This window comes from Coregonus lavaretus, assembly GCF_964263955.1.
Source record: "Coregonus lavaretus genome assembly, chromosome: 4".
NCBI lineage: Eukaryota > Metazoa > Chordata > Actinopteri > Salmoniformes > Salmonidae > Coregonus > Coregonus lavaretus.
Window position 1 is genome coordinate 78,281,352 of NC_139991.1, and position 26,491 is coordinate 78,307,842.

The 26,491-nt window shown below is 45.3% G+C and overlaps 1 protein-coding gene across 1 annotated transcript in view; it reads right to left on the bottom strand.

The window, feature by feature from the left end:
- Nucleotides 1–11,332: 11,332 nt before the first annotated feature.
- Nucleotides 11,333–26,491, bottom strand: part of LOC311127550 (glutamate receptor ionotropic, NMDA 3A-like) — a gene marked incomplete at both ends in the record, with an annotated part of 76,737 nt that continues 61,578 nt past the window's right edge. The window contains 2 exons of the mRNA XM_084159367.1: nt 11,333–11,539; nt 21,367–21,466. Coding sequence (XP_084015493.1) covers nt 11,333–11,539; nt 21,367–21,466 — 307 coding nt within the window. The remainder of the gene's footprint in view (nt 11,540–21,366; nt 21,467–26,491) is intronic.

Genomic DNA, 26,491 nt, shown 5'->3' on the forward strand with positions numbered 1-26,491 from the left:
GTGTGAAAACCTTGTGAAGACTTACAGAAAACGTTTGACCTGTGTCGTTGCCAACAAAGGGTATATAACAAAGTATTGAGAAACTTTTGTTATTTACCAAATACTTATTTTCCACCATAATTTGCAAATAAATTCATAAAAAATCCTACAATGTGATTTTCTGGATTTTTTTCCCTCATTTTGTCTGTCATAGTTGACGTGTACCTATGATGAAAATTACAGGCCTCTCTCATCTTTTTAAGTGGGAGAACTTGCACAATTGGTGGCTGACTAAATACTTTTTTCCCCCACTGTATATGCTATATATGATATATGCTTATATATCTATATTCTATATATTCTATATTCTATATATATGCTTCTATCTTCTTTCTAACTGTGCTCTTTCCCAAAAGCTCCCAACATACAACCTATATACAGTGGGGAGAACAAGTATTTGATACACTGCCGATTTTGCAGGTTTTCCTACTTACAAAGCATGTAGAGATCTGTAATTTTTATCATAGGTACACTTCAACTGTGAGAGACGGAATCTAAAACAAAAATCCAGAAAATCAAATTGTATGATTTTTAAGTAATTAATTTGCATTTTATTGCATGACATAAGTATTTGATACAACAGAAAAGCAGAACTTTATATTTGGTACAGAAACCTTTGTTTGCAATTACAGAGATCATACGTTTCCTGTAGGTCTTGACCAGGTTTGCACACACTGCAGCAGGGATTTTGGCCCACTCCTCCATACAGAACTTCTCCAGATCCTTCAGGTTTCGGGGCTGTCGCTGGGCAATACGGACTTTCAGCTCCCTCCAAAGATGTTCTATTGGGTTCAGGTCTGGAGACTGGCTAGGCCACTCCAGGACCTTGAGATGCTTCTTACGGAGCCACTCCTTAGTTGCCCTGGCTGTGTGTTTCGGGTCGTTGTCATGCTGGAAGACCCAGCCACGACCCATCTTCAATGCTCTTACTGAGGGAAGGAGGTTGTTAGCCAAGATCTCGCGATACATGGCCCCATCCATCCTCCCCTCAATACGGTGCAGTCGTCCTGTCCCCTTTGCAGAAAAGCATCCCCAAAGAATGATGTTTCCACCTCCATGCTTCACGGTTGGGATGGTGTTCTTGGGGTTGTACTCATCCTTCTTCTTCCTCCAAACACGGCGAGTGGAGTTTAGACCAAAAAGCTCTATTTTTGTCTCATCAGACCACATGACCTTCTCCCATTCCTCCTCTGGATCATCCAGATGGTCATTGGCAAACTTCAGACGGGCCTGGAAATAAGCTGGCTTGAGCAGGGGGACCTTGTGTGCGCTGCAGGATTTTAATCCATGACGGCGTAGTGTGTTACTAATGGTTTTCTTTGAGACTGTGGTCCCAGCTCTCTTCTGGTCATTGACCAGGTCCTGCCGTGTAGTTCTGGGCTGATGCCTCACCTTCTTCATGATCATTGATGCCCCACGAGGTGAGATCTTGCATGGAGCCTCAGACCGAGGGTGATTGACCGTCATCTTGAACTTCAACTATTTTCTAATAATTGCGCCAACAGTTGTTGCCTTCTCACCAAGCTGCTTGCCTATTGTACTGTAGCCCATCCCAGCCTTGTGCAGGTCTACAATTTTATCCCTGATGTCCTTACACAGCTCTCTGGTCTTGGCCATTGTGGAGAGGTTGGAGTTTGTTTGATTGAGTGTGTGGACAGGTGACTTTCATACAGGTAATGAGTTCAAACAAGTGCAGTTAATACAGGTAATGAGTGGAGAACAGGAGGGCTTCTTAAAGAAAAACTAACAGGTCTGTGAGAGCCGGAATTCTTACTGGTTGGTAGGTGATCAAATTCTTATGTCATGCAATAAAATGCAAATTAATTACTTAAAAATCATACAATGTGATTTTCTGGATTTTTGTTTTAGATTCCGTCTCTCACAGTTGAAGTGTACCTATGATAAAAATTACAGACCTCTACATGCTTTGTAAGTAGGAAAACCTGCAAAATCGGCAGTGTATCAAATACTTGTTCTCCCCACTGTACTTATTATGGACACAGTATGCCCTACATTATTAGCTATCTTTGTTATTATTTGTTGTTATTTGTTATTAGTCCCATCCTTCAACTCTATTAAATACCTCCCATCTATCTCTTAACACCATCCATATAGGATTTCTTTTTGCCATATATATTTCAACCGTACTGTGATGTTTTACAAAAGTTCTGAACCTTTCTATTCTCATTGCTTCTACAGATTGTGAATTAAAAATAAACATTTTTGCTAAAAGTATTATTATAATATTGATTGATTGACTATGACTTTTCAGATCACCCAGTAATGCTATCTGCAAGGTTAGCTCCAGGTAAATATTGTAATCCTTTAGCCATTCCTGGACCTGTGTCCAAAAACAAGCTACAAATGGACAGAACCAAAACAAATGATCTAATGATTCTGTCTCTTCACAGCAAAATCTGCAGAGCTGGGAAGATTGTATCCCCCATATAAATAACATTCTATTGGTAGCAAGAATTTTATATAATAATTTAAATTGAAAGATTCTAATTTTTTAATCCGGTGTCGTTTTGTGTGTCAGTTCATAAACACTATGCCATGGGATCGGTACGTCAAAGATCTCTTCCCAACTATTTTGCAATCTATATGGGACGGCTGTCAATCCTTTGGTCCTTAAGTGAAACTGATATACTTTTTTATTTATCACAGTTTTCCTTAACCAATTATGTTCTTTAATGCAAGGCCGACAGACAAGTTCCTTACTTTCTCCCCCTTCCACTTTCCTCTTCCACTTTTGCGGTAAGGCTGCAATTATTTGGTTGTAATTTTGGGTAGAGCAGACATTTCCATATGTTTTTGTTAGCTGCATGTGCGACATAACTCCACCAGTCCTACCGATGATATCATTTACCTAAGTTTGAGTTGTTCACTTAGTTAGCACACTCCGCCAACCCTGATGTTCTAGCAGTGTCTGAATCCTGGCTTAGGAAGGCCACCAAAAATTCTGAAATGTCCATCCCCAACTATAACATTTTCCGTCTAGATAGAACTGCCAAAGGGGGTGGAGTTGCAATCTACTGTAGAGATAGCCTGCAGAGGTCTATCAGACTATCCAGGTCTGTGCCCAAATAGTTTGAGCTTCTACTTCTAAAAATCCACCTTTCCAGAAATAAGTCTCTCACTGTTGCCGCTTGCTACAGACCCCCCTCAGCCCCCAGCTGTGCCCTGGACACCATATGTGAATTGATTGCCCCCCATTTATCCTCAGAGTTCGTACTGCTTGGTGACCTAAATTGGGATATGCTTAACACCCCGGCCATCCTACAATCCAAACTAGATGCCCTCAATCTCACACAAATTATCAACGAACCTACCAGGTACAACCCTAAATCCGTAAACATGGGTACCCTCATTGATATCATCCTGACTAACTTACCCTCTAAATACACCTTTGGCCGCCATTCCTTCCAGTTCTCTGCTGCCAATGACTGGAACGAATTGCAAAAATCTCTGAAGCTGGAGACTCTTATCTCCCTCACTAACTTTAAGCATCAGTTGTCAGAGCACCTTACCGATCACTACACCTGTACACAGCCCATCTGAAATTAGCCCACCCAACTACCTCATCCCTATATTGTTATTTATTTTGCTCTTTTGCACCCCAGTATCTCTATTTGCACATAATCTCTTGCACATCTAGCATTCCAGTGTTAATACTAATTGTAATTATTTTGCACTATAGCCTATTTATTGCCTTACCTCCATAACTTGCTACATTTGCACACACTGTATATATATTTTCTGTTGTATTTTTTGACTTTATGTTTTTTACCCCATATGTAACTCTGTGTTGTTGTTTTTATCGCACTGCTTTGCTTTATCTTGGCCAGGTCGCAGTTGTAAATGAGAACTTGTTCTCAACTGGCTTACCTGGTTAAATAAAAATAAATAATATAAATAAAATTTACGAAGATTATACCTTTTTTAAACATTCTTTCAAAAAATAAAGTTTTTTTGTCAATTAGTATATTTGAATTTAACCACAATAATTGTTGCATTATTTGTTCTGTCGTTTCTGGAGGATTAAATTGAAATTGCAACCAACTTTCTATGGCTTGTTTTAGAAATAGTGATATATGGGAGATTATTTCCTTTTCAAATAACTGAAAGTGAGAGGTTGTAATCTGAATAAAGGGAAAAAGGCCTTTCTTGAACATTGGGTGAGACAATCTTACTAATTTGCTTGAGAACCAGTTCGGATTTAAGTATAACTTTTGTATGACTGAAGCTTTTAGTGATAGGTCTAATGCTTTAATATTTAATAATTTCTGTCCTCCGAATTCATATTCATTATATAAATATGTCCTTTTAATTTTGTCTGGCTTGCCGTTCCAAATAAAATTGAATATTTTTTTCTCATATAATTTAAAAAACTGTTCGCTAGGCATAGGCAAGACCATAAGCAAATAGGTAAACTGGGATAATACTAAAGAGTTAATCAGGGTGATTTTTCCACAAATTGACAGGTATTTTCCTTTCCATGGTAGTAAGATCTTATCTATTTTTGCTAAATTTCTATTAAAATTTATTGAAGTGAGATCATTTATTTCCTTTGGGATATGTATTCCGAGTATATCCACATCAACATCAGACCATTTTATTGGTAAACTACATGGTAATGTAAAAATTGTATTTTTTAGTGATCCAATACGTAATATAGTACATTTGTCATAATTTGGTTGTAATCCAGAGAGGTTAGAAAATTTATCTAGATCCTCTATGAGGCTGTGGAGGGATTCTAGTTGTGGATTTAAAAGAAAACATGAATCATCAGCGTACAATGACACCTTTGTTTTTAAGCCCTGTATTTCTAATCCTCTGATATTATTATTGGATCTGATTTTAATAGCTAACATCTCGATGGCCACAATAAATAGATATGCCGATAGTGGACAACCTTGTTTCACTCCTCTTGACAGTTTAAAACTTTCTGAGAAATAGCCATTATTTACTATTTTACACCTAGGGTTACAATACATGATTTTGACCCATTTTATAAGAGATTCTCCAAAATTGAAATGCTCCAGGCATTTATATATAAACCCCCCAGTCGAACTTTATCAAATGCCTTTTCGAAGTCTGCTATGAATTGCAGGCCTGGTTTCCCATATTTTCCATAGTGTTCTATTGTTTCCAATACTTGCCTTATATTATCTCCAATGTATCTTCCATGTAAAAAACCTGTCTGATTAGAATGAATAATATCCGACAATACCTTTTTAATTCTATGCGCTATACATTTTGCTAGGATTTTTGCATCACGACACTGAAGTGTAAGGGGTCTCCAATTTTGTAAATGGACTGGATCTTTGTATTTTACACTTGTATCCTGTTTCAGTAATAATGAGATTAGACCTTCTTCTTGAGTGTCAGATAATCTACCATTTACATAGGAGTGGTTAAAACATGCTAATAACGGTCCTCTTAGTATATCAAAAAAGGTTTGGTATACCTCGACTGGTATGCCATCCAACCATGGAGTTTTCCCGGACTTAAAGTCTTTAATTGCATCCAGAAGTTCCTCCTCTGTAATTTCACCTTCACATGAGTCTTTCTGTGTGGCTGTTAATTTGACATTATCAATAGAAAAAAAATCTCTACAATTAGCTTCAGTTAGAGGAGATGGAGGCGACTGAAAAGAAAACATATGCTTAAAGTACTTTGTTTCTTCCTTCAAAATATCATTTGGTGAATTATGGGTGACTCTGTCAATTGTAACCGGTTTCATTAAGTTATTTTTGGTAGCATTCCTATGTTGAAGATTAAAAAAGAATTTTGTGCATTTTTCCCCATATTCCATCCAGTTTGCTTTATTTTTTATAATATATTACACTTGATCTTTCTTGAATAAGTTTCTCCATTTCTTTTTGTTTTTCCTCTAAATTATTCTGAGCCTCTATGTTACAGTTTTTATTACCATCTATCTGTTCTGTTAGACTTTCTATTTCCTTTCTTAGTATAAACTCTTTTGACCTAAATTGCTTTTGTTTTCGAGATGAGTACTGAATTGCATGGCCTCTAAAGGCACATTTAAAGGTGTCCCATACAATAAGGGGATTCGCTGTACCTATGTTATGTTGGAAAAAGTCAGTTATACATTCGTTTGTTCTAATTATAAATAAATTATCATCCAATAGGCTTTGATTAAATTTCCAATATCCTCGCCCACGTGGAAATTCAGTAAGAGTAATGTATATGCCTATTATATGATGGTCCGACTGCATTCTGTCCCCTATCAACACTTTTTTTTTACTTTTGGTGCCAACGAGAATGAGATAAGAAAGAAGTCAAGACGACTAGCTTGATTCAGTCTCCGCCATGTATATCTCACTAGATCAGTATATTTAAGCCTCCATATATCTACTAGTTCTAATGTATCCATGACATTCACAATTTCCTTAAGAGCATGTGGGTGATTGTTTGTGGTGTGATTTCCTTTACGGTCCATTGAGTTATTTAAAACAGTATTATAATCCCCCACCATAATAATATTGTCTTGAGTTGCTTGCAGGCTTGATAATTTATTATATATATTGTCAAAGAATTGTGGATCATCATTATTTGGTCCGTAAAGGTTAATGAGCCATATTTGTTTATGGTCCAATAACATATTTAAAATAATCCATCTACCTTGCGTATCTATTTGGACAATTTGCACATTCGGATCGAAATTACTATTAATTAATATCATCACCCCTTTTGAATTTCTTTGCCCATGGGAGAAGTATATTTCGCCCCCCCATTCCTTTTTCCACGCTACTTCATCTCAAATTGTTGAATGAGTTTTCTGTATACAATAGATATTATATTCCTTCTCTTTGAGCCATGTAAATATTGTTCTTCTTTTGTTATTATCAGCTAAGCCATTACAATTATAACTGGCTATACTTATTTCACCATACACCATAATGAGATACAAGTTTCAAGTCTATTTATCATTATATATGTTTGTAAATTTACCAATAAAAAATAGCGTAATGATTGAGTGTCCATATAGCTGTACCGTGATATTTGCATTGCTACGGAGTAACCCTTCAATTGTTCTCCACTAATTCCCCCGCTAAAGCCCCTCCCCATCCCAAGTTGAGCCGTCATCCCAGTGATCAGCATCCCACCCACGTCCCTCCGTATCCCTAAGGCCCCGAGAGGCCAGGACCCATCCATCGAAAACAAAAACACAGTGCCACCCACAAAACAGAAGCAGATTAACCGCCAAAAGCATTTCCAATGCTTTCACCTCTCTCTATATATATATATATATATCTATATAACTATTTTTTTTTTAAATTATGCATATCCTATTTTCCATCATTATCAATTAATATGCGTAATAATGTCGGCAGTTCACGCGTAGGATTCTAACATATAACCCGGATTGCCATTGTATTACATTTAATTCATTGACAAGCAATTATTATCCTAGCAAATAATTCCCAGGGTCCATCCCATACCCCCCCCCCCTCCCCCACAACATCCCCACCCCCCCACAACAGATACCAGACAAGCACATACTCACATACTACAACACACTCAACCCCCCTCCTCCACAATCCACCATAAAATCAGATACTCAACGGCTGTTATATCCCAGAGCTCAACTCGAGAAATAACTTGATTTACGAGTGCACATACAGTTAAAGCTGATTGAGAAAGCATGCAGATTGAGCAGAAATTGATAACAATGTGAGATTTGATTAATCTAGTTAATCTATGTCAAGTCCTAGGTGATGGAGATCAGATCCACCCTCTTCACCTGAGACACAAACACTCTGATCCCCTGTTGTAACCATTTTCCCAAGCATCTCCATGCGGTCAGACCTTTGATTATTTTGTGCCACCTGGGCCACAATGATAAACCCCCTCTCTGATTGTCCGAGTGTGACCCCCTCCCCATGGGTTACTGCAGCCAGTGTTGCCAGCACTGCCACTACCTGGGTGGGGGCACCCCACCGGAATCCCCACCGGCTAGGTCGTCAAGGTTCTCATTAGCAGCTTTGAGAATTTCCTTGTATATTATGCTCTCCCATCAGGGGGCTCTGGCTTTGTAGGACCAACCCTGCCAGGCAGGCTCAGAATCTTGAGGGGGCGGTACTGCTCAAGTAGGTCTCTGACCGCATTTATTTCTCTGTTTAGGCTGCATATTCACAGCAGGTCCATAAACGAGATGGGAACTTCTCTTTGGTGTATGGGTCGCTCAGGTGGGTGTCCAGGTTATAGGGTTAGGGATCTTTCCATCATGATAGGACAATGAAAATTTAGATTAGATGTATACTATATTTTAAAATGTATATCCCTCATCTACACAAAATTGAAAGCTCTCTCTCACTACCCCTGCTCATAGATCCCCGGTCGGCTCTGGGACATGCAACCATTTCCCCTCTCACTCACTTAATGCCGCACCTTTTCAAACACAAAAATGCACACCACATGGTTGACTGCGGAAGAAATGGGCCGAGCGTGCAAAGCATCCGCATCCACATCTGCCGCAAGGGGGAAAGGATGCCAGAGAGAACAAAGGACCAACCACAACAACCATCCGCCAAAACAACAACCTCCCGCCAAAAAAGCCATGTTCTAATTATTTGTATTTAAAGATGTATTATTAAGCTTGTTATATCGTTTTATCCTTTTATAATATACTATACTTACTATAAATGTTATTTAATATTACAATCCCTATCATTGCTAGTATCAGGTGCTCCAATATTTGACTCCTCTATTACAACTTTTAGAATAGCCATGGAGTAGTCTTTGTGTCTCTGAACATTTGGTTGTCAATATATAATTTATCCACCACTAGTGCAACACGTTTCCCTTTTAATCTGTTTTCCTTGAAGATTGGATACAGAACTTTGCGCCTTTCTACAATCTCCCTCGGGAACTGATCATTCATGCCTATTTTCGTGCCAGCAAGTCTTTTTCCTAGGCTTTTCACCATAGCTTTATCCTTAAAAAAAGCAAATTTGGCAACGATTGGGCGCTCATATTTCTGTCCTCTTTTTCCGAAACGATGTACACGTTCGAGTTGGATTTTACCGACAGCCTCGAGTGGGATTTGTAACGCTGTATGCAGGAAGTCCTTCATAATATTCTCTGTTATTTCTCCCTCCTTTTCCTGAATACCCGTAAGTACTAGATTTTCCCTCATCGATCTAGTTTGGATGTCTAGTAAGGCTTCTCTCAGAAGATTGTTCTCCTTTTTTAGTTCCCTAACGTCCGTTTCCATTTTAGAGACTGTCACTTTTAATTATTTGGTTTCTTTCTCCATTACCAAAGCTTTTTCGTCACTCATTTGAAGACTCACTTTCAACTCTTTAACGTCTTTACTGACCAATTCCAGTATGCCCAATTTGTCATTTATCGACTTCAACAGGTCGCTTTCCACACTTACCAGACCCAGTGGTGAAAAGCATATATCATCTGTATCAGTCGATGAGTCGCGTTTCCTTTTGGGGATCGGCTCTCCACGCTTGTCTTCAGTCATGTTTGGGTGTTGCGTGTTGATGTAATATTTGTCCATATATTTCTCTAGCCTTATGATCTGTTTTGTGTTATTATCCAGATTGAATTATATTAACTGCGAATATATGAAATGCTAATATTTAGTCTAATTTACTGATTTTGAATATTATGAACCATTTCCTTGTTTGACCACTACATGTTATGGTGCACTACATTTGACCGGGGCACTATATAGGGAATAGGGTGCCGTTTGGGACACAGACAGCATCAATGCCACTGGTATTCAGTATTCAGAGGGAGAGAGGGAGCTTCTGTTTCTGCTACAGATATCATACATCACCCTGACACCTCTACAGCTATCATACATCATCCTGACACCTCTACCCAGGGCTCCTCTTCCCAGGGCTCCAAATGTTCACCATCCTTTGACACCTCTACCCAGGGCTCCTCTTCCCAGGGCTCCAAATGTTCACCATCCTTTGACACCTCTACCCAGGGCTCCTCTTCCCAGGGCTCCAAATGTTCACCACTCCCTGACACCAACACACATCTGTGGCACGGTCTCCCTAAAACCCCATGGTTCACAAATCTAAACGAACTGTAATTCTGGAAATAAAATGCATTCATGAAGAAAAGTTCTGATTTAATATAATATTGTATCATCAGTCCCTCAGTACCCTCTGTCTTCACACAGCAAACGGTCGGAAGACATCCACAATATCTCATTCTTTATGAAATAAGATGTGAGAGAGAGAGTAACAACAGGCACCACTAGAATATCTATTGAAATAATCCACCCCAGGACCGGGACAAAGGCTTTGGGTCCAGACAGTGTTCCTCTGATTAACTCCTCTGTCAGAGAGAGCTTGGAGGTTGGTTGGAGCTGGAGAGCAGATGGTTCCAGGGATCAGGAGACACCATGTTCCTCTGGGTAGAGGGCTCTGGGTTTTGGGTGAGTCTGGCTGGTCTCTGGGTCTTGATCTCTGGGTAGAGGGCTCTGGGTTTTGGGTGAGTCTGGCTGGTCTCTGGGTAGAGGGCTCTGGGTTTTGGGTGAGTCTGGCTGGTCTCTGGGTAGAGGGCTCTGGGTAGAGGGCTCTGGGTTTTGGGTGAGTCTGGCTGGTCTCTGGGTCTTGATCTCTGGGTAGAGGGCTCTGGGTTTTGGGTGAGTCTGGCTGGTCTCTGGGTCTCAGGCTGGTTGTCCTCCTGCTGGTCCTCTGTGCTGCTCTCAGACTCAGTGTTCCCGTTGTCAGCTGGTACCAGTGTAACAGAGTTAGCTTCATAACCTCAATCCCCAGTTTGAAATATCTTCACTCATGCTATCAAATTGAGTTATTTTCTATAGCTTAATTCTCAGTCATTTTGTGACCAGACCAGTCCTCTACTCAGCGATATTGAGTGTCTGCTGGTACCGTCTCTACTCTGTCATCTAGTATGTCTGCTGGTACCGTCTCTACTCTGTCATCTTGTATGTCTGCTGGTACCGTCTCTACTCTGTCATCTAGTATGTCTGCTGGTACCGTCTCTACTCTGTCATCTTGTATGTCTGCTGGTACCAGTCTCTACTCTGTCATCTAGTATGTCTGCTGGTACCGTCTCTACTCTGTCATCTTGTATGTCTGCTGGTACCGTCTCTACTCTGTCATCTTGTATGTCTGCTGGTACCAGTCTCTACTCTGTCATCTTGTATGTCTGCTGGTACCGTCTCTACTCTGTCATCTTGTATGTCTGCTGGTACCGTCTCTACTCTGTCATCTTGTATGTCTGCTGGTACCGTCTCTACTCTGTCATCTTGTATGTCTGCTGGTACCAGTCTCTACTCTGTCATCTTGTATGTCTGCTGGTACTGCTCCAGCTCCCTCTTCTTCTTCATGGCGATGTGCAGCTGCTGTTTGATGACGGGGATGTGTGTCTCCAGCTCCGACAGCTCCTGCAGCATGGCAATGGTCCTGGCCTGTAGACCCACCTGGACCCGGTCTGTCCTCCTGTTAGAGGTGGCCTGCCGGGGGACCAGGCTCTTCACCTGTGGAGGAAGAGGACAAAATAAGATACATTTGGACACCTCCCCCCAATCAAATGGCCCCCCAGTCAAAATATCAATTACAGTGCCTTCGGAAAGGATTCAACCCCCTTGACTTTTTCCACATTTCGTTACGTTACAAAGTGGGATTAAAATTAATTTCATTGTACTTTTTTTTTTGTCAAAGATCTACACAAAATACAATGTAATATGAAAGTGGAAGAAAAATTCAAACATTTATGAATAATAAAACAATAATTTATCTTGATTAGACCACCTGAGTCAATACATGTTAGAAACACCTTTGGCAGAAATATAGCGTGTCTGTGTCTCTAAGAGCTTTGCACACCTGGATTGTTCTGGAATGTTCCATCAATCTTTAAAGAGAAAGAAATCAAGCTCTGTCAAGTTGGTTGTTGATCATTGCTAGACAGCCATTTTACAGTCTTGCCATAGATTCAAACCAGTTTAAGTCAAAACTGTAACTAGGCCACTCAGGAACATTCAATGTCATCTTGGTAAGCAGTGTAGATTTGGCCTTGTGTTTTAGGTTATTGTCCTGCTCAAAGGTGAATGAGGTTTTCCTCCCATGTTTTGGAATATTTGTATTATGTACAGGCTTCCTTCTTTTCACTCTGTCATTTAGGTTAGTATTGTGGAGTAACTACAATGTTGTTGATCCATCCTCAGTTATGTCCTATCACAACCATTCAACTCTGTAACTGTTTTAAAATTACTATTGGCTTCAGTTTCCTTCCTCTCCGGCAACTGAGTTAGGAAGGAGGCCTGTATCTTTGTAGTGACTGGGTGTAGTGATACACCATTCAAAGGGTAATTAATAGCTTCACCATGCTCAAAGGGATATACATTTGTCTGCTTTTTTTACCCATCTACCAATGGGTGCCTTTCTTTGCAAGGCATCAGAAAACCTCCCTGGACTTTGTGGTTGAATCTGTGCTTGAAATTCAATACTTGACGAGGGACCTTACAGATAATTGTATGTGTGGAGAACAGAGATGAGGTAGTTATTCAAAAATCATGTTAAACACTATTATTGCACACAGAATGAGTCCATGCAACTTATTATGTGACTTGTTAAGCAAATGTTTACTCCTGAACTTATTTAGGCTTGCCATAACAAAGGGGTTGAATACTAAATTCCACTTTGACATTTTGGGATGTTGTTTGTAGACTAGAGACACACAATCTCAATTTAATCCATTTTAAATTCAGGCTGTAACACAACAAAATGTGGAGAAAATCAAGGGGGTTGAATGCTTTCTGAAGGCAAATGAGAGAAATGACCCCCTTATTTGATCAATCGATTATGACTAAATCGTAACCGCTGGTATTGGCTAGAATGGCTACCTTTATTTGAAATAATTCAGGCTCTAGAATACAGGAAATAGAATACAGGAAATAGTGTTGTGGAAAATTGTCTTTGTCCTCAGTAAACACAAAGTATTTCAGAGTTTTTGTAGAATTAAAGATAGACTTTATTACACAAGCAATAGAATAGTCTGCAGAGCATCTACAGTGGGGAGAACATGTATTTGATACACTGCCGATTTTGCAGGTTTTCCTACTTACAAAGCATGTAGAGGTCTGTAATTTTTATCATAGGTACACTTCAACTGTGAGAGACGGAATCTAAAACAAAAATCCAGAAAATCAAATTGTATGATTTTTAAGTAATTAATTTGCATTTTATTGCATGACATAAGTATTTGATACAACAGAAAAGCAGAACTTTATATTTGGTACAGAAACCTTTGTTTGCAATTACAGAGATCATACGTTTCCTGTAGGTCTTGACCAGGTTTGCACACACTGCAGCAGGGATTTTGGCCCACTCCTCCATACAGAACTTCTCCAGATCCTTGAGGTTTCGGGGCTGTCGCTGGCCAATACGGACTTTCAGCTCCCTCCAAAGATGTTCTATTGGGTTCAGGTCTGGAGACTGGCTAGGCCACTCCAGGACCTTGAGATGCTTCTTACGGAGCCACTCCTTAGTTGCCCTGGCTGTGTGTTTTCGGGCCGTTGTAATGCTGGAAGACCCAGCCACGACCCATCTTCAATGCTCTTACTAAGGGAAGGAGGTTGTTGGCCAAGATCTCGCGATACATGGCCCCATCCATCCTCCCCTCAATACGGTGCGGTCGTCCTGTCCCCTTTGCAGAAAAGCATTCCCAAAGAAAGATGTTTCCACCTCCATACTTCACGGTTGGGATGGTGTTCTTGGGGTTGTACTCATCCTTCTTCTTCCTCCAAACACGGCGAGTGGAGTTTAGACCAAAAAGCTCTATTTTTGTCTCTTCAGACCACATGACCTTCTCCCATTCCTCCTCTGGATCATCCAGATGGTCATTGGCAAACTTCAGACGGGACGGGACATGCGCTGGCTTGAGCAGGGGGACCTTGCGTGCGCTGCAGGATTTTAATCCATGACGGCGTAGTGTGTTACTAATGGTTTTCTTTGAGACTGTGGTCCCAGCTCTCTTCAGGTCATTGACCAGGTCCTGCCGTGTAGTTCTGGGCTGATCCCTCACCTTCCTCATGATCATTGATGCCCCACGAGGTGAGATCTTGCATGGAGCCCCAGACCAAGGGTGATTGACCGTCATCTTGAACTTCTTCCATTTTCTAATAATTGCGCCAACAGTTATTACCTTCTCACCAAGCAGCTTGCCTATTGTCCTGTAGCCCATCCCAGCCTTGTGCAGGTCTACAATTTTATCCCTGATGTCCTTACACAGCTCTCTGGACTTGGCCGTTGTGGAGAGGTTGGAGTCTGTTTGATTGAGTGTGTGGACAGGTGTCTTTTATATAGGTAACGAGTTCAAACAGGTGCAGTTAATACAGGTAATGAGTGGAGAACAGGAGGGCTTCTTAAAGAAAAACTAACAGGTCTGTGAGAGCCGGAATTCGTACTGGTTGGTAGGTGATCAAATACTTATGTCATGCAATAAAATGCTAATTAATTACTTAAAAATCATACAATGTGATTTTCTGGATTTTTGTTTTAGATTCCGTCTCTCACAGTTGAAGTGTACCTATGATAAAAATTACAGACCTCTACATGCTTTGTAAGTAGGAAAACCTGCAAAATCGGCAGTGTATCAAATACTTGTTCTCGCCACTGTAACTGTCCACCTCTCAGCTCTTAGTTTATATAGTCACTTTACATATATTTCAGCTTAATCCCTCCCTCTTTGGTTCCTCCACCACTGTCTCCAGTTTTCACCTCCTGACCGCTCCGCCCACTTCCTTAATGGCGGTATCTGACTTCCCTCCCTTCTAGTTCCGTGTCTGCAAACAATAGTGGTGGGACCAAGCCCTGTCATGCAAAAATAACAGAGGCATTCCCTGACTTCATTCTGACCCCTTAATTGATCCCCAAACCCCTCAATCGGTACTTAAATGGCTTAAAACATGGCAGGTCCATAATCAATCTCTCAAACATATACCAGCCTCCTCCCTCTGTACCACTCAGTCCCAACGCCCCTCATGCTGTGATTAACCATGTTTAGTCTGAACTCTGTTCAACCCTGGCTCCGTTCCAGGACTATGCCTAAGGAGAGATGCAACGGGCAACAGTCTGGTTTAAGTCACTGACAAGGCAGGACAGCCGTGGATTAGGGAGGAGCGAGGAATTCGACCCGAAGACAGGTCAGATGAAAAGAGAACAAAACGGTCCTATTTCCCCCACAGTGACTACACCATCGAGAGGAACCCATTAAGGTATTGCCTGAATAAAACGGTCCTATTTCCCCCACAGTGACTACACCAGCGAGAGGAACCCATTAAGGTATTGCCTGAATAAAACGGTCCTATTTCCCCCACAGTGACTACACCAGCGAGAGGAACCCATTAAGGTATTGCCTGAATAAAACGGTCCTATTTCCCCCACAGTGACTACACCTGTCACGGTTTCGGCCGAGGCTGCCTCTCTCCCTTGTTCGGGCAGGTTTCGGCGTTCGTCGTCTCCGGAATTCTAGCTGCCACCGTTGCATGTTCTATGTTTCCTGTTTGATTAGTTTTGTCTGTTAGCCACACCTGTCTTGTGTTATGTCTCATTAAGCACCCTATTTAGTTTCCTTGTTGTTAGTGTAGTGTTGTGTGTAATTGTTTCGTGTCAGGTGTTTGTGCGTTACCAGTGTTTCGGTACGCCAGTTACGATTTACTTCCTCCTCGGTTGAGGAGAGTTTTTGCGCCCTGTGTTTGTGCGCTCGTTTTGACGCCTGTGTGCGTCTGTTGGCCTCTGGCCGTTTTTGGATTATTTTGCACTCGCTAGTAAAGTCTTGTTGGACTGTACATCTGCTTCTGCGCCTGATTCCACACCTCACCATTTCTAACACCGTGACAGAATTACACACCCTTTGACATGGAATCAGCAGGAGCCGAAGCAGCCCCGACGAGACTGGAGGTCCAGGTTCGGGAACAACAGGACCAGATACAGCAGATGGGGACCGCCCTGCAGGAGGTGATCACCACGCTCCGAGGCTGGGGAGCGCCTCCACCACCTCCCTCCCTGCCAGCACCATCGGCCAGTCCGCCCATTCCAGCGCCAGAACCCCGAGGAATCCGACTCTCTCTCCCGAGGGCCTACGACGGAACCGCGGCTGGGTGTCAGGGATTCCTCCTCCAGGTGGAGCTGTACCTGGCCACCGTACACCCGGCACCCTCGGGGCATGAGAGCGTGTCCGCCCTGATCTCCTGCCTGTCCGGGAAGGCGTTGGAGTGGGCCAACGCGGAGTGGAGGAAGATCGACGCCGAGACTATCACCTACAACGAGTTCTCCCGCCGCTTCAAGGCGGTGTTTGACCATCCCCCGGAGGGGAAAGCGGCGGGGGAGCGTCTGGTCTTCCTCCGGCAGGGGAGGAGGAGTGCCCAAGAATTCGCTCTCGAATTCCGTACTCTAGCGGCAGATGCAGGGTGGAATGAGCGGGCCCTCGTCGATCTATGCAGATGTAGCCTACGAGAGGACGTCCGTCGGGAGCTGGCTTGTAGGGACACCAGTCTCTCTTTCGACCAGCTGGTCGACATGTCCATCAGGCTGGATAACCTATTGGCCACCCGCGGACGTCCTGAGGGGGGTCCGTCCATTTCACCCTCCAGCGCCTCCGAGCCGTGTCCTATGGTGCTCGGGGGCGCTGGCGCTAGAGAGAGGAGGAGTCGGTTGGTTAGGGGGTCCATCCACTGCACCAACTGTGGTCGGGGAGGACACACCGCGGCTAGGTGCTGGGGATGGCCTCCTAGGGAGGATGACGACAGGTCCCGCACTGGGGATTCCCTCCAGGTGAGTAGGCGCCCCACTCACCCAGAGCTCACTGTTGCCCATTTTTGGATGCCTGTGCGTTTTCCACAGGTAGCACCTCATTCCCAGCATAAGGCGCTGGTAGATTCAGGCGCGGCTGGGAATTTTATTGATAAAAAGTTTTGTTTAGCGTTAGGGATTCCCCTTGTTTCTGTTGATGTTCCTTTCCCCGTTCATGCCCTAGATAGTCGTCCGTTGGGTACGGGCTTAATCAGGGAGGTCACGGCGCCACTTAGGATGTGTGCGCAGGGGGATCATCAGGAGATGATTCAGCTGTTCCTGATTGATTCTCCTGCGTATCCGGTGGTGCTGGGCATGCCCTGGTTGAGTACCCATAACCCAGCTATTTCGTGGCAGGAGAGGGCTCTGATGGAGTGGTCTGCTCAGTGTGTGGGTAGATGTTTGGGCGTTTCCGTAGGGGCTACCTCGGTGGAGAGTCCAAACCAGGTGCCCGCATTTCACGTTCCCCCTGAGTATGGGGATTTGGCTATTGCGTTTAGTAAGGCGAGGGCGACGCGGTTGCCACCCCATAGGCAGGGAGATTGTGCGATAGACCTCCAGGCAGGAGCTGCGCTCCCACGGAGCCATGTGTATCCTCTGTCTCAGGAGGAGAAGAAAGCTATGGAGATTTACATAGACGAATCTCTGAGACAAGGATACATACGGCCTTCCACTTCCCCTGCGTCCTCGAGTTTCTTTTTTGTGAAGAAAAAGGATGGTGGTTTGCGCCCGTGCATCGATTACCGTGGTCTCAATCAGATTACGGTGAAGTACAGTTATCCACTCCCGCTGATTGCGACCATGACTGAGTCGTTGCATGGGGCGCGTTTCTTCACTAAATTAGATCTCAGGAGCGCGTACAACTTGGTGCGCATCAGGGAGGGTGATGAATGGAAGACAGCCTTTAGTACCACCTCGGGCCATTACGAGTATCTGGTCATGCCATACGGGTTGATGAACGCTCCGTCAGTTTTCCAATCATTCGTGGATGAGATCTTCAGGGACATGCAGGGGCAGGGGGTGGTTGTGTACATTGATGACATTCTCGTGTACTCGCCTACCCGTGTCGAGCATGTGGCCCTGGTGCGTAGAGTGTTGCGGAGGCTGGTGGAGCACGACCTGTATGTGAAGGCAGAGAAGTGTCTGTTTTTCCAGGAGTCGGTCTCCTTTTTGGGTTATCAGTTGTCTGCGTCAGGGGTGAAGATGGAGGTAGACCGGGTGTCGGCCGTGCGTTATTGGCAAACACCAACCACTGTGAAGGAGGTGCAGCAGTTTTTGGGGTTTGCAAATTACTACAGGAGGTTTATCCGGGGTTTTGGACAGGTGGCAGCTCCCATCACGTCTCTTTTGAAGGGGGGTCCGGTGCGTCTGCAGTGGTCGGCCGAGGCGGACAGGGCGTTTGGGAGGCTGAAGGACCTGTTTACCTTTAGGCCCCGGTGCTGGCGCATCCGGATCCCTCTTTGCCGTTCCAGGTAGAGGTGGACGCGTCAGAGGCCGGTTTAGGAGCCGTGCTTTCACAACGGTCTGGCGCGCCACCTAAACTCCGCCCCTGTGCTTTTTATTCTAAGAAGCTCAGTCCGGCGGAGCGGAACTATGACGTAGGGGACAGGGAGCTGTTAGCCGTGGTACAGGCTCTAAAGGTGTGGAGGCACTGGCTTGAGGGGGCTCAACACCCTTTCCTCATTTTGACGGACCACCGTAACCTGGAGTACATCCGGGCGGCGAGGAGGCTGAACCCTCGCCAGGCAAGATGGAGTATGTTCTTGACCAGGTTCACTTTTAAGATCACGTACATCCCTGGGTCACAGAATGGTAAGGCAGATGCGCTGTCTCGGCGGTATGACACGGAGGAGAGGTCCGTGGAGCCCACTCCCATACTGCCTGAGTCGTGTCTGGTGGCACCGGTACTGTGGGAGGTCGATGCTGAACTCGAGCGGGCGTTACGCACCGACCCTAGTCCACCACAGTGCCCGGAGGGTCGGAGGTACGTTCCGCTCGAGGTTCGGGATCGATTGATCTATTGGGCTCACACGTCACCCTCCTCTGGACATCCGGGTATCGGCCGGACAGTGCACTGTCTTAGTGCCAAGTACTGGTGGCCCACGTTCGCAAGGGATGTGAGGGTTTATGTTTCCTCCTGCTCGGTGTGCGCCCAGTGTAAGGCGCCTAGACATCTGCCTAGGGGTAAGTTGCTACCCCTGCCCGTTCCACAACGACCATGGTCCCACCTCTCTGTGGACTTTATAACAGACCTTCCCCTCTCCCAAGGTAATACTACCATCCTGGTCGTTGTGGACCGGTTCTCTAAGGCCTGTCGTTTGCTCCCCATGCCGGGTCTTCCTACTGCCCTACAAACTGCCGAGGCACTGTTCACCCATGTGTTCCGGCACTACGGGGTACCCGAGGACATTGTGGCTGATCGGGGTCCCCAATTCACCTCCAGAGTCTGGAGAGCGTTTATGGAGCGGTTGGGGGTCTCGGTGAGCCTCACCTCGGGGTACCACCCGGAGAGTAATGGGCAGGTGGAACGCGTAAACCAGGATGTGGGTAGGTTTCTCAGAACATACTGCCGGGACCGGCCGGAGGAGTGGTCAAGGTACGTTCCCTGGGCCGAGATGGCCCAGAATTCCCTACGCCATTCCTCCACTAACCTGACTCCATTTCAATGTGTGTTAGGTTACCAGCCGGTTCTGGCACCCTGGCAGCAGAGCCAGATCGAGGCTCCTGCGGTGGATGAGTGGGCGCGGCGCTCGGAGGAGACTTGGAACGCTGCACACGTCCACCTGCAGCGGGCCCTCCGACGTCAGAAGGCGAGCGCTGATCTCCACCGCAGTGAGGGACCGGTGTACGCACCTGGTGATCGAGTCTGGCTCTCTACCAGAAACCTGCCCCTCCGACCTGCCCTGTCGGAAACTGGGTCGGCGGTTTGTAGGGCCATTTAAAGTCCTGAGAAGGTTGAACGAGGTATGTTATAGATTACAGCTACCTGTGGAGTATAAGTGTATTAACCCCTCGTTCCATGTGTCCCTTCTCAGGCCGGTGGTAGCGGGCCCGCTCCAAGAAAATGAGATAGGGGAGACTCCCCCGCCCCCATTGGACATCGAGGGGGCACCGGCGTACTCCGTGAGGTCCATCTTGGATTCGAGACGTCGGATGGGGGGTCTTCAGTATCTAGTGGAGTGGGAGGGGTATGGTCCGGAGGAGCGGTGCTGGGTGCCGAGGAGAGACATTTTGGACCCGTCGCTCCTGACGGAATTCCATCGGGGGTATCCGACGCGCCCTGCTCCACGTCCTCCGGGTCGTCCCCAAGGCCGGAGTCGGCGCACGTCTGGAGCCGCGCGTCAAGGGGGGGGTACTGTCACGGTTTCGGCCGAGGCTGCCTCTCTCCCTTGTTCGGGCAGGTTTCGGCGTTCGTCGTCTCCGGAATTCTAGCTGCCACCGTTGCATGTTCTATGTTTCCTGTTTGATTAGTTTTGTCTGTTAGCCACACCTGTCTTGTGTTATGTCTCATTAAGCACCCTATTTAGTTTCCTTGTTGTTAGTGTAGTGTTGTGTGTAATTGTTTCGTGTCAGGTGTTTGTGCGTTACCAGTGTTTCGGTACGCCAGTTACGATTTACTTCCTCCTCGGTTGAGGAGAGTTTTTGCGCCCTGTGTTTGTGCGCTCGTTTTGACGCCTGTGTGCGTCTGTTGGCCTCTGGCCGTTTTTGGATTATTTTGCACTCGCTAGTAAAGTCTTGTTGGACTGTACATCTGCTTCTGCGCCTGATTCCACACCTCACCATTTCTAACACCGTGACAACACCAGCGAGAGGAATCCATTAAGGTATTGCCTGAATAAAACGGTCCTATTTCCCCCACAGTGACTACACCATCGAGAGGAACCCATTAAGGTATTGCCTGAAAAAAACGGTCCTATTTCCCCCACAGTGACTACACCATCGAGAGGAACCCATTAAGGTATTGCCTGAATAAAACGGTCCTATTTCCCCCACAGTGACTACACCATCGAGAGGAACCCATTAAGGTATTGCCTAGCAACAGAGATGTACCCATGTTTAACCCTGGCTCTGTGTACGTCATGTTGTGATTAACTATGTTTATCTTATAGTCTGCTGATGAATCCTCATCAATAGCTCTTACAGGGGTTTTAAAAATGTGTTCCTTAGAATTCTGTGCTTGTGGTGGAAATGCTACCTGAGGAGGAGGAAGAGGAGGAGCGGAGCAGTCACGGGGGGGGTTCTCCAGAACGTTTAGCTGGGACTCCTGAGGAGGAGGAGGAGGAGGAGGAGGAGGAGGAGGAGGAGGGGAGCAGTCACGGGGGGGGTTCTCCAGAACGTTTAGCTGGGACTCCTGAGGAGGAGGAGGAGGAGGAGGAGGAGGAGGAAGAGGAGGAGGAGGGGAGCAGTCACAGGGGGGGTACTCCAGAACGTTTAGCTGGGACTCCTGAGGAGGAGGAGGAGGAGGAGGAAGAGGAGGAGGAGGAGGAGCGGAACAGGGGGGGTACTCCAGAACGTTTAGCTGGGACTCCTGAGGTGGGATCTTCCTCCTGTTGCAGTTGGACTCTGAGCTGTTACATGGCTGCTGTTGTTGTTGGTTGTTACCCATGTTGCACCTTGGGGTCGAACAAAAACACAGATTTTATTGGGGCGTTGAGATCTTGTTTATTTCCAGGATTCTTTATACACCACTAGTCACCCTGTTGTTCTTTTCCACAGTCAATTTTGCGGTGGGCTGTTAAAAAAAAGCAACAGGGAACCTAAACTACAATGTACAGAGATCAGCGGAGGCTGCTGAGGGGAGGACGGCTCATAATTATGGCTGGAATGGAGTCAAGGGAATGGCATCAAACACATGGAAACCATGCTGGATGTATTTGATTACATTCCACTAATTATTCTCCAGCCATTACCATGAGCCCGTCCTCCCCAAATAACCTCCCGTGACAGAGATCCTTCTAAGACTATGAATTAACCTAATAGTGTAACATGAAGTGAGGCGTCTATCAGGTCATTATTCTACAGTGATATGTAAGACTGACTCAATACTTAGTGAGGAATCTATCCATATTAAAAGTAATTTTTAAATGATATTCACTATCTATTACTGGACTTGGTATATGACAGAATAGGATCTTTTTCACGGCCAGTTAGTAGGGTGATTCATCAAATAGGTTTTCAAAGTCTGCGTCCCAGATCCAAGATGGCGTAGCAGTGCGGTCGTGTTTTCTGTAGTGTTCTTCTGTAAATAGCCAGTTTTTTTTGTTTCTTTGTCTATTTTGTATATATTTCTCAATTTTACTTTTCATTCTTTAACTAAATATACTTTCCTGCAACCCGCCTCACCCAACGTGGAAAGGATTCTATTATTTCTTTATAACTTTTATTCTCCGTGGCCTGCACTACCCACCAGCCAGCACTAGCTCTAGCCTGGACAATTTGTCGGCCAGTCTGCACAGCGTGCTATCGACCCAGAGCATATCGGATTTTCTGCCGGAATCACTGGACCCTAGCGCTGGATCATCGCAACTAGTTAGCTGCAACCGAATGGCTGTTGTAGCCAGCTAGCTAGCTACTTGCTATTAGCCACCGTTAGTTGTCTAAACCATTGTCCGTGGCCTGCACTACCCACCAGCCAGCTCTAGCCTGGACAATTTGTCAGCCAGTCTGCACAGCGTGCTATCGACCCAGAGCATATCGGATTTTCTGCCGGAATCATTGGACCCTAGCGCCGGATCATCACAACCAGCTAGTTTCAACCAAATGGCTGTTGTCGTTGGCTAATTACCATTGCCCCTTATCAAGCACCAGTTAGCCTTGAGCTAGCCTTGAGCCAGGCCAATCTACCTCTCTGTCAACCGGACGGGACCTCCTAGTGTTGACACGGAGCCCCGCCGATCCAACATGACTGGTCTGCCGACGAAATCGTCTCATGTGGTTTCAACAGGCTTCCCGTTACGACGTCGACCACGAAGATCCATCTGCTAGCCCCGACCCGCTAGCACACGCAAGCCGTGGCCTCTTGCTCGCCAGTGCTGTAGCAGCCCCCGAACTACCTCTGAACTCTCCTATTGCTGTTCACTGGACCTTATGATAACTCAGCTATACAGCGGATGCCTGCTGGACTGTTCCTTTATACGGTACCGCATCCTGTTTATGTTTAGCCTCAGCCCAAACTTTGTCACTATTACCAGCTGTTGTCTTAGCTCTCTCGAATAACACCTGTGATTGCTTTATGCCTCTCTCCCATGTCAATATGCCTTGCTTATTGCTGTTTCGGTTATTTCTAATTGTACTATTTCACTGTAGATCCTCCAGCCCAGCTAAACCTGCCTTAGACAGCTCCTTTGTCCCACCCCCCATACATGCGGAGACCGACTCAATTGGTGCTTCCATATCCTTGTCTGTACATAATGCCCTGAATCTATTCTACAACGCCCGGAAATCTGACCCTTTTTATCTCTGTACCCAACGCACTAGAAGACCAGTTCGTAAAACCTTTAGCCGTATCCTTATTCTAGTCCTCCTCTGTTCCTCTGGTGATGTAGAGGCTAACCAAGGCCCTGTAGCCCCCAGTATCACTCCTACTACCCAGGCGTTATCATTTGTTGACTTCTTTAACCGTAAAAGCATTAGTTTCTTGCACGTTAACATCCGAAGCCTCCTCCCTAAGTTTGAGTTATTCACTGCGTTAGCATACTCTGCCAACCCTGATCTAGCAGTGTCTGAATCCTGGCTTAGGAAGGCCACCAAAAATTCAGAAATGTCCATCCCCAACTACAACATTTTCCGTCTCGATAGAACTACCAAAGGGGGTGGGGTTGCAATCTACTGTAGAGATAGCCTGCAGAGCTCTATCGTACTATCCAGGTCTGTGCCCAAAGAGTTTGAGCTTCTATTTCTAAAAAATCCACCTTTCCAGAAATAAGTCGCTCACTGTTGCCGCTTGCTACAGACCCCCCTCAGCCCCGAGCTGTGCCCTGGACACCATATGTGAACAGATTGCCCCCCAACTATCCTCAGAATTTGTACTGCTTGGTGACCTAAATTGGGATATGCTTAACACCCTAGCCAACCTACAATCTAAACTAGATGCCCTCAATCTCACACAAATTATCAACGAACCTACCAGGTACAACCCTAAATCTGTAAACATGGGCACCCTCATAGATATCATCCTGACAAATGTACCCTCTAAATACACCTCCGCTGTCTTCAACCAGGATCTCAGCGATCACTGCCTTATTGCCTGCATCCGTAATGGGTCCGTGGTCAAACGACCACCCCTCATCACTGTCAAACGCTCCCTAAAACACTTTAGCGAGCAGGCCTTTCTAATTGACCTAGCCCAGGTATCCTGGATGGAAATTGACCTCATTCCGTCAGTAGAGGATGCCTGGTTGTTCTTTAAATGTGCTTTCCTCTCAATCTTAAATAAGCATGCCCCATTCAAAAAATGCAGAACTAAGAACAGATATAGCCCCTGGTTCTCCTCAGACTTGACTGCCCTTGACCAGCACAAAAACACCCTGTGGCGTACTGCATTAGCATCGAACAGCCCCTGCGAAATGCAGCTTTTCAGGGAAGTCAGGAACCAATATACACATTCAGTTAGGAAAGCAAAGGCTAGCTTTTTCAAACAGAAATTTGCATCCTGTAGCACCAACTCCAAAAAGTTTTGGGACACTGTAAAGTCCATGGAGAGTAAGAGCACCTCCTCCCAGCTGCCCACTGCACTGAGGCTAGGAAACACTATCACCACCGATAAATCTACAATAATCGAAAATTTCAACAAGCATTTTGCTACAGCTGGCCATGCTTTCCACCTGGCTACCACTACCCCGGCCACCAACTCTGCACCCTCCGCTGCAACTTGCCCATGCCCCCCCCCCGCTTCTCCTTCACACAAATTCAGATAGCTGATGTTCTGAAAGAGCTGCAAAATCTGGACCCCTACAAATCAGCTGGGCTAGACAATCTGGACCCTTTCTTTCTAAAACTAGCCGCCGAAATTGTCGCAACCCCTATTACTAGCCTGTTCAACCTCTCTTTCGTAACGTCTGAGATCCCCAGAGATTGGAAAGCTGCCGCGGTCATCCCCCTCTTCAAAGGGGGTGACACTCTAGATCCAAACTGTTACAGACCTATATACATCCTGCCCTGCCTTTCGAAAGTATTTGAAAGCCAAGTTAACAAACAGATCACCGACCATTTCGAATCCCACCGTACCTTCTCCGCTTTGCAATCCGGTTTCCGAGCTGGTCATGGGTGCACTTCAGCCACGCTCAAGGTCCTAAACGATATTATAACCGCGATCGATAATAGACAGTACTGTGCAGCCGTCTTCATCGACCTGGCCAAGGCTTTCGACTCTGTCAACCACCGCATTCTTATTGGCAGACTAAATAGCCTTGGTTTCTCAAATGACTGCCTCGCCTGGTTCACCAACTACTTCTCAGATAGAGTTCAATGTGTCAAATCGGAGGGCCTGTTGTCTGGACCTCTGGCCGTCTCTATGGGGGTGCCACAGGGTTCAATTCTGGGGCCGACTCTATTCTCTGTGTAAATCAATGATGTCGCTCTTGCTGCTGGTGACGCTAGGATCCACCTCTATGCGGACGACACCATTTTGTATACATCTGGCCCTTCATTGGACACTGTGTTAACAAAACTCCAAACGAGCTTCAACGCCATACAACACTCCTTCCATAGCCTCCAACTGCTCTTAAACACTAGTAAAACTAAATGCATGCTCTTCAACCGAACGCTGCTTGCACCCGCCCACCGGACTAGAATCACTACTCTCGGCGGGTCTGACCTAGAGTATGTGGACAACTACAAATACCTAGGTGTCTGGTTTGACTGTAAACTCTCCTTCCAGACTCACATTAAGCATCTCCAATCAAAAGTCTGATCTATAGAATTGGCTTCCTATTTCGCAACAAAGCCTCCTTCACTCATGCTGCCAAACATGCCCTCGTAAAACTGACTATCCTACCGATCCTTGACTTCGGCGATGTCATTTACAAAATAGCCTCCAACACTCTACTCAGCAAATTGGATGTAGTCTATCACAGTGCCATCCGTTTTGTCACCAAAGCCCCATATACTACCCACCACTGTGACCTGTACGCTCTTGTTGGCTGGTCCTCACTACATATTCGTCGCCAAACCCACTGGCTCCAGGTCATCTATAAATCACTTCTAGGCAAATTCCCGCCTTATCTTAGATCATTGGTCACCATAGCAACACCCACCCGTAATATGCGTTCCAGCAGGTATATCTCACTGGTCATCCCCAAAGCCAACACCTCCTTTGGCCGCCATTCCTTCCAGTTCTCTGCTGCCAATGACTGGAACGAACTGCAAAAAATCTCTGAAGCTGGAGACTCTTATCTCCCTCACTAACTTTAAGCGTCAGTTGTCAGAGCACCTTACCGATCACTACACCTGTACACAGCCATTCTGAAATTAGCCCACCCAACTACCTCATCCCCATATTGTTATTTATTTTGCTAATTTGCTCCCCAGTATCTCTATTTGCACATAGTCTTCTGCACATCTATCATTCCAGTGTTAATACGACATTTTAAGTTTTTTGCACTTTGGCCTATTTATTGCCTTACCGCCATAACTTGCTA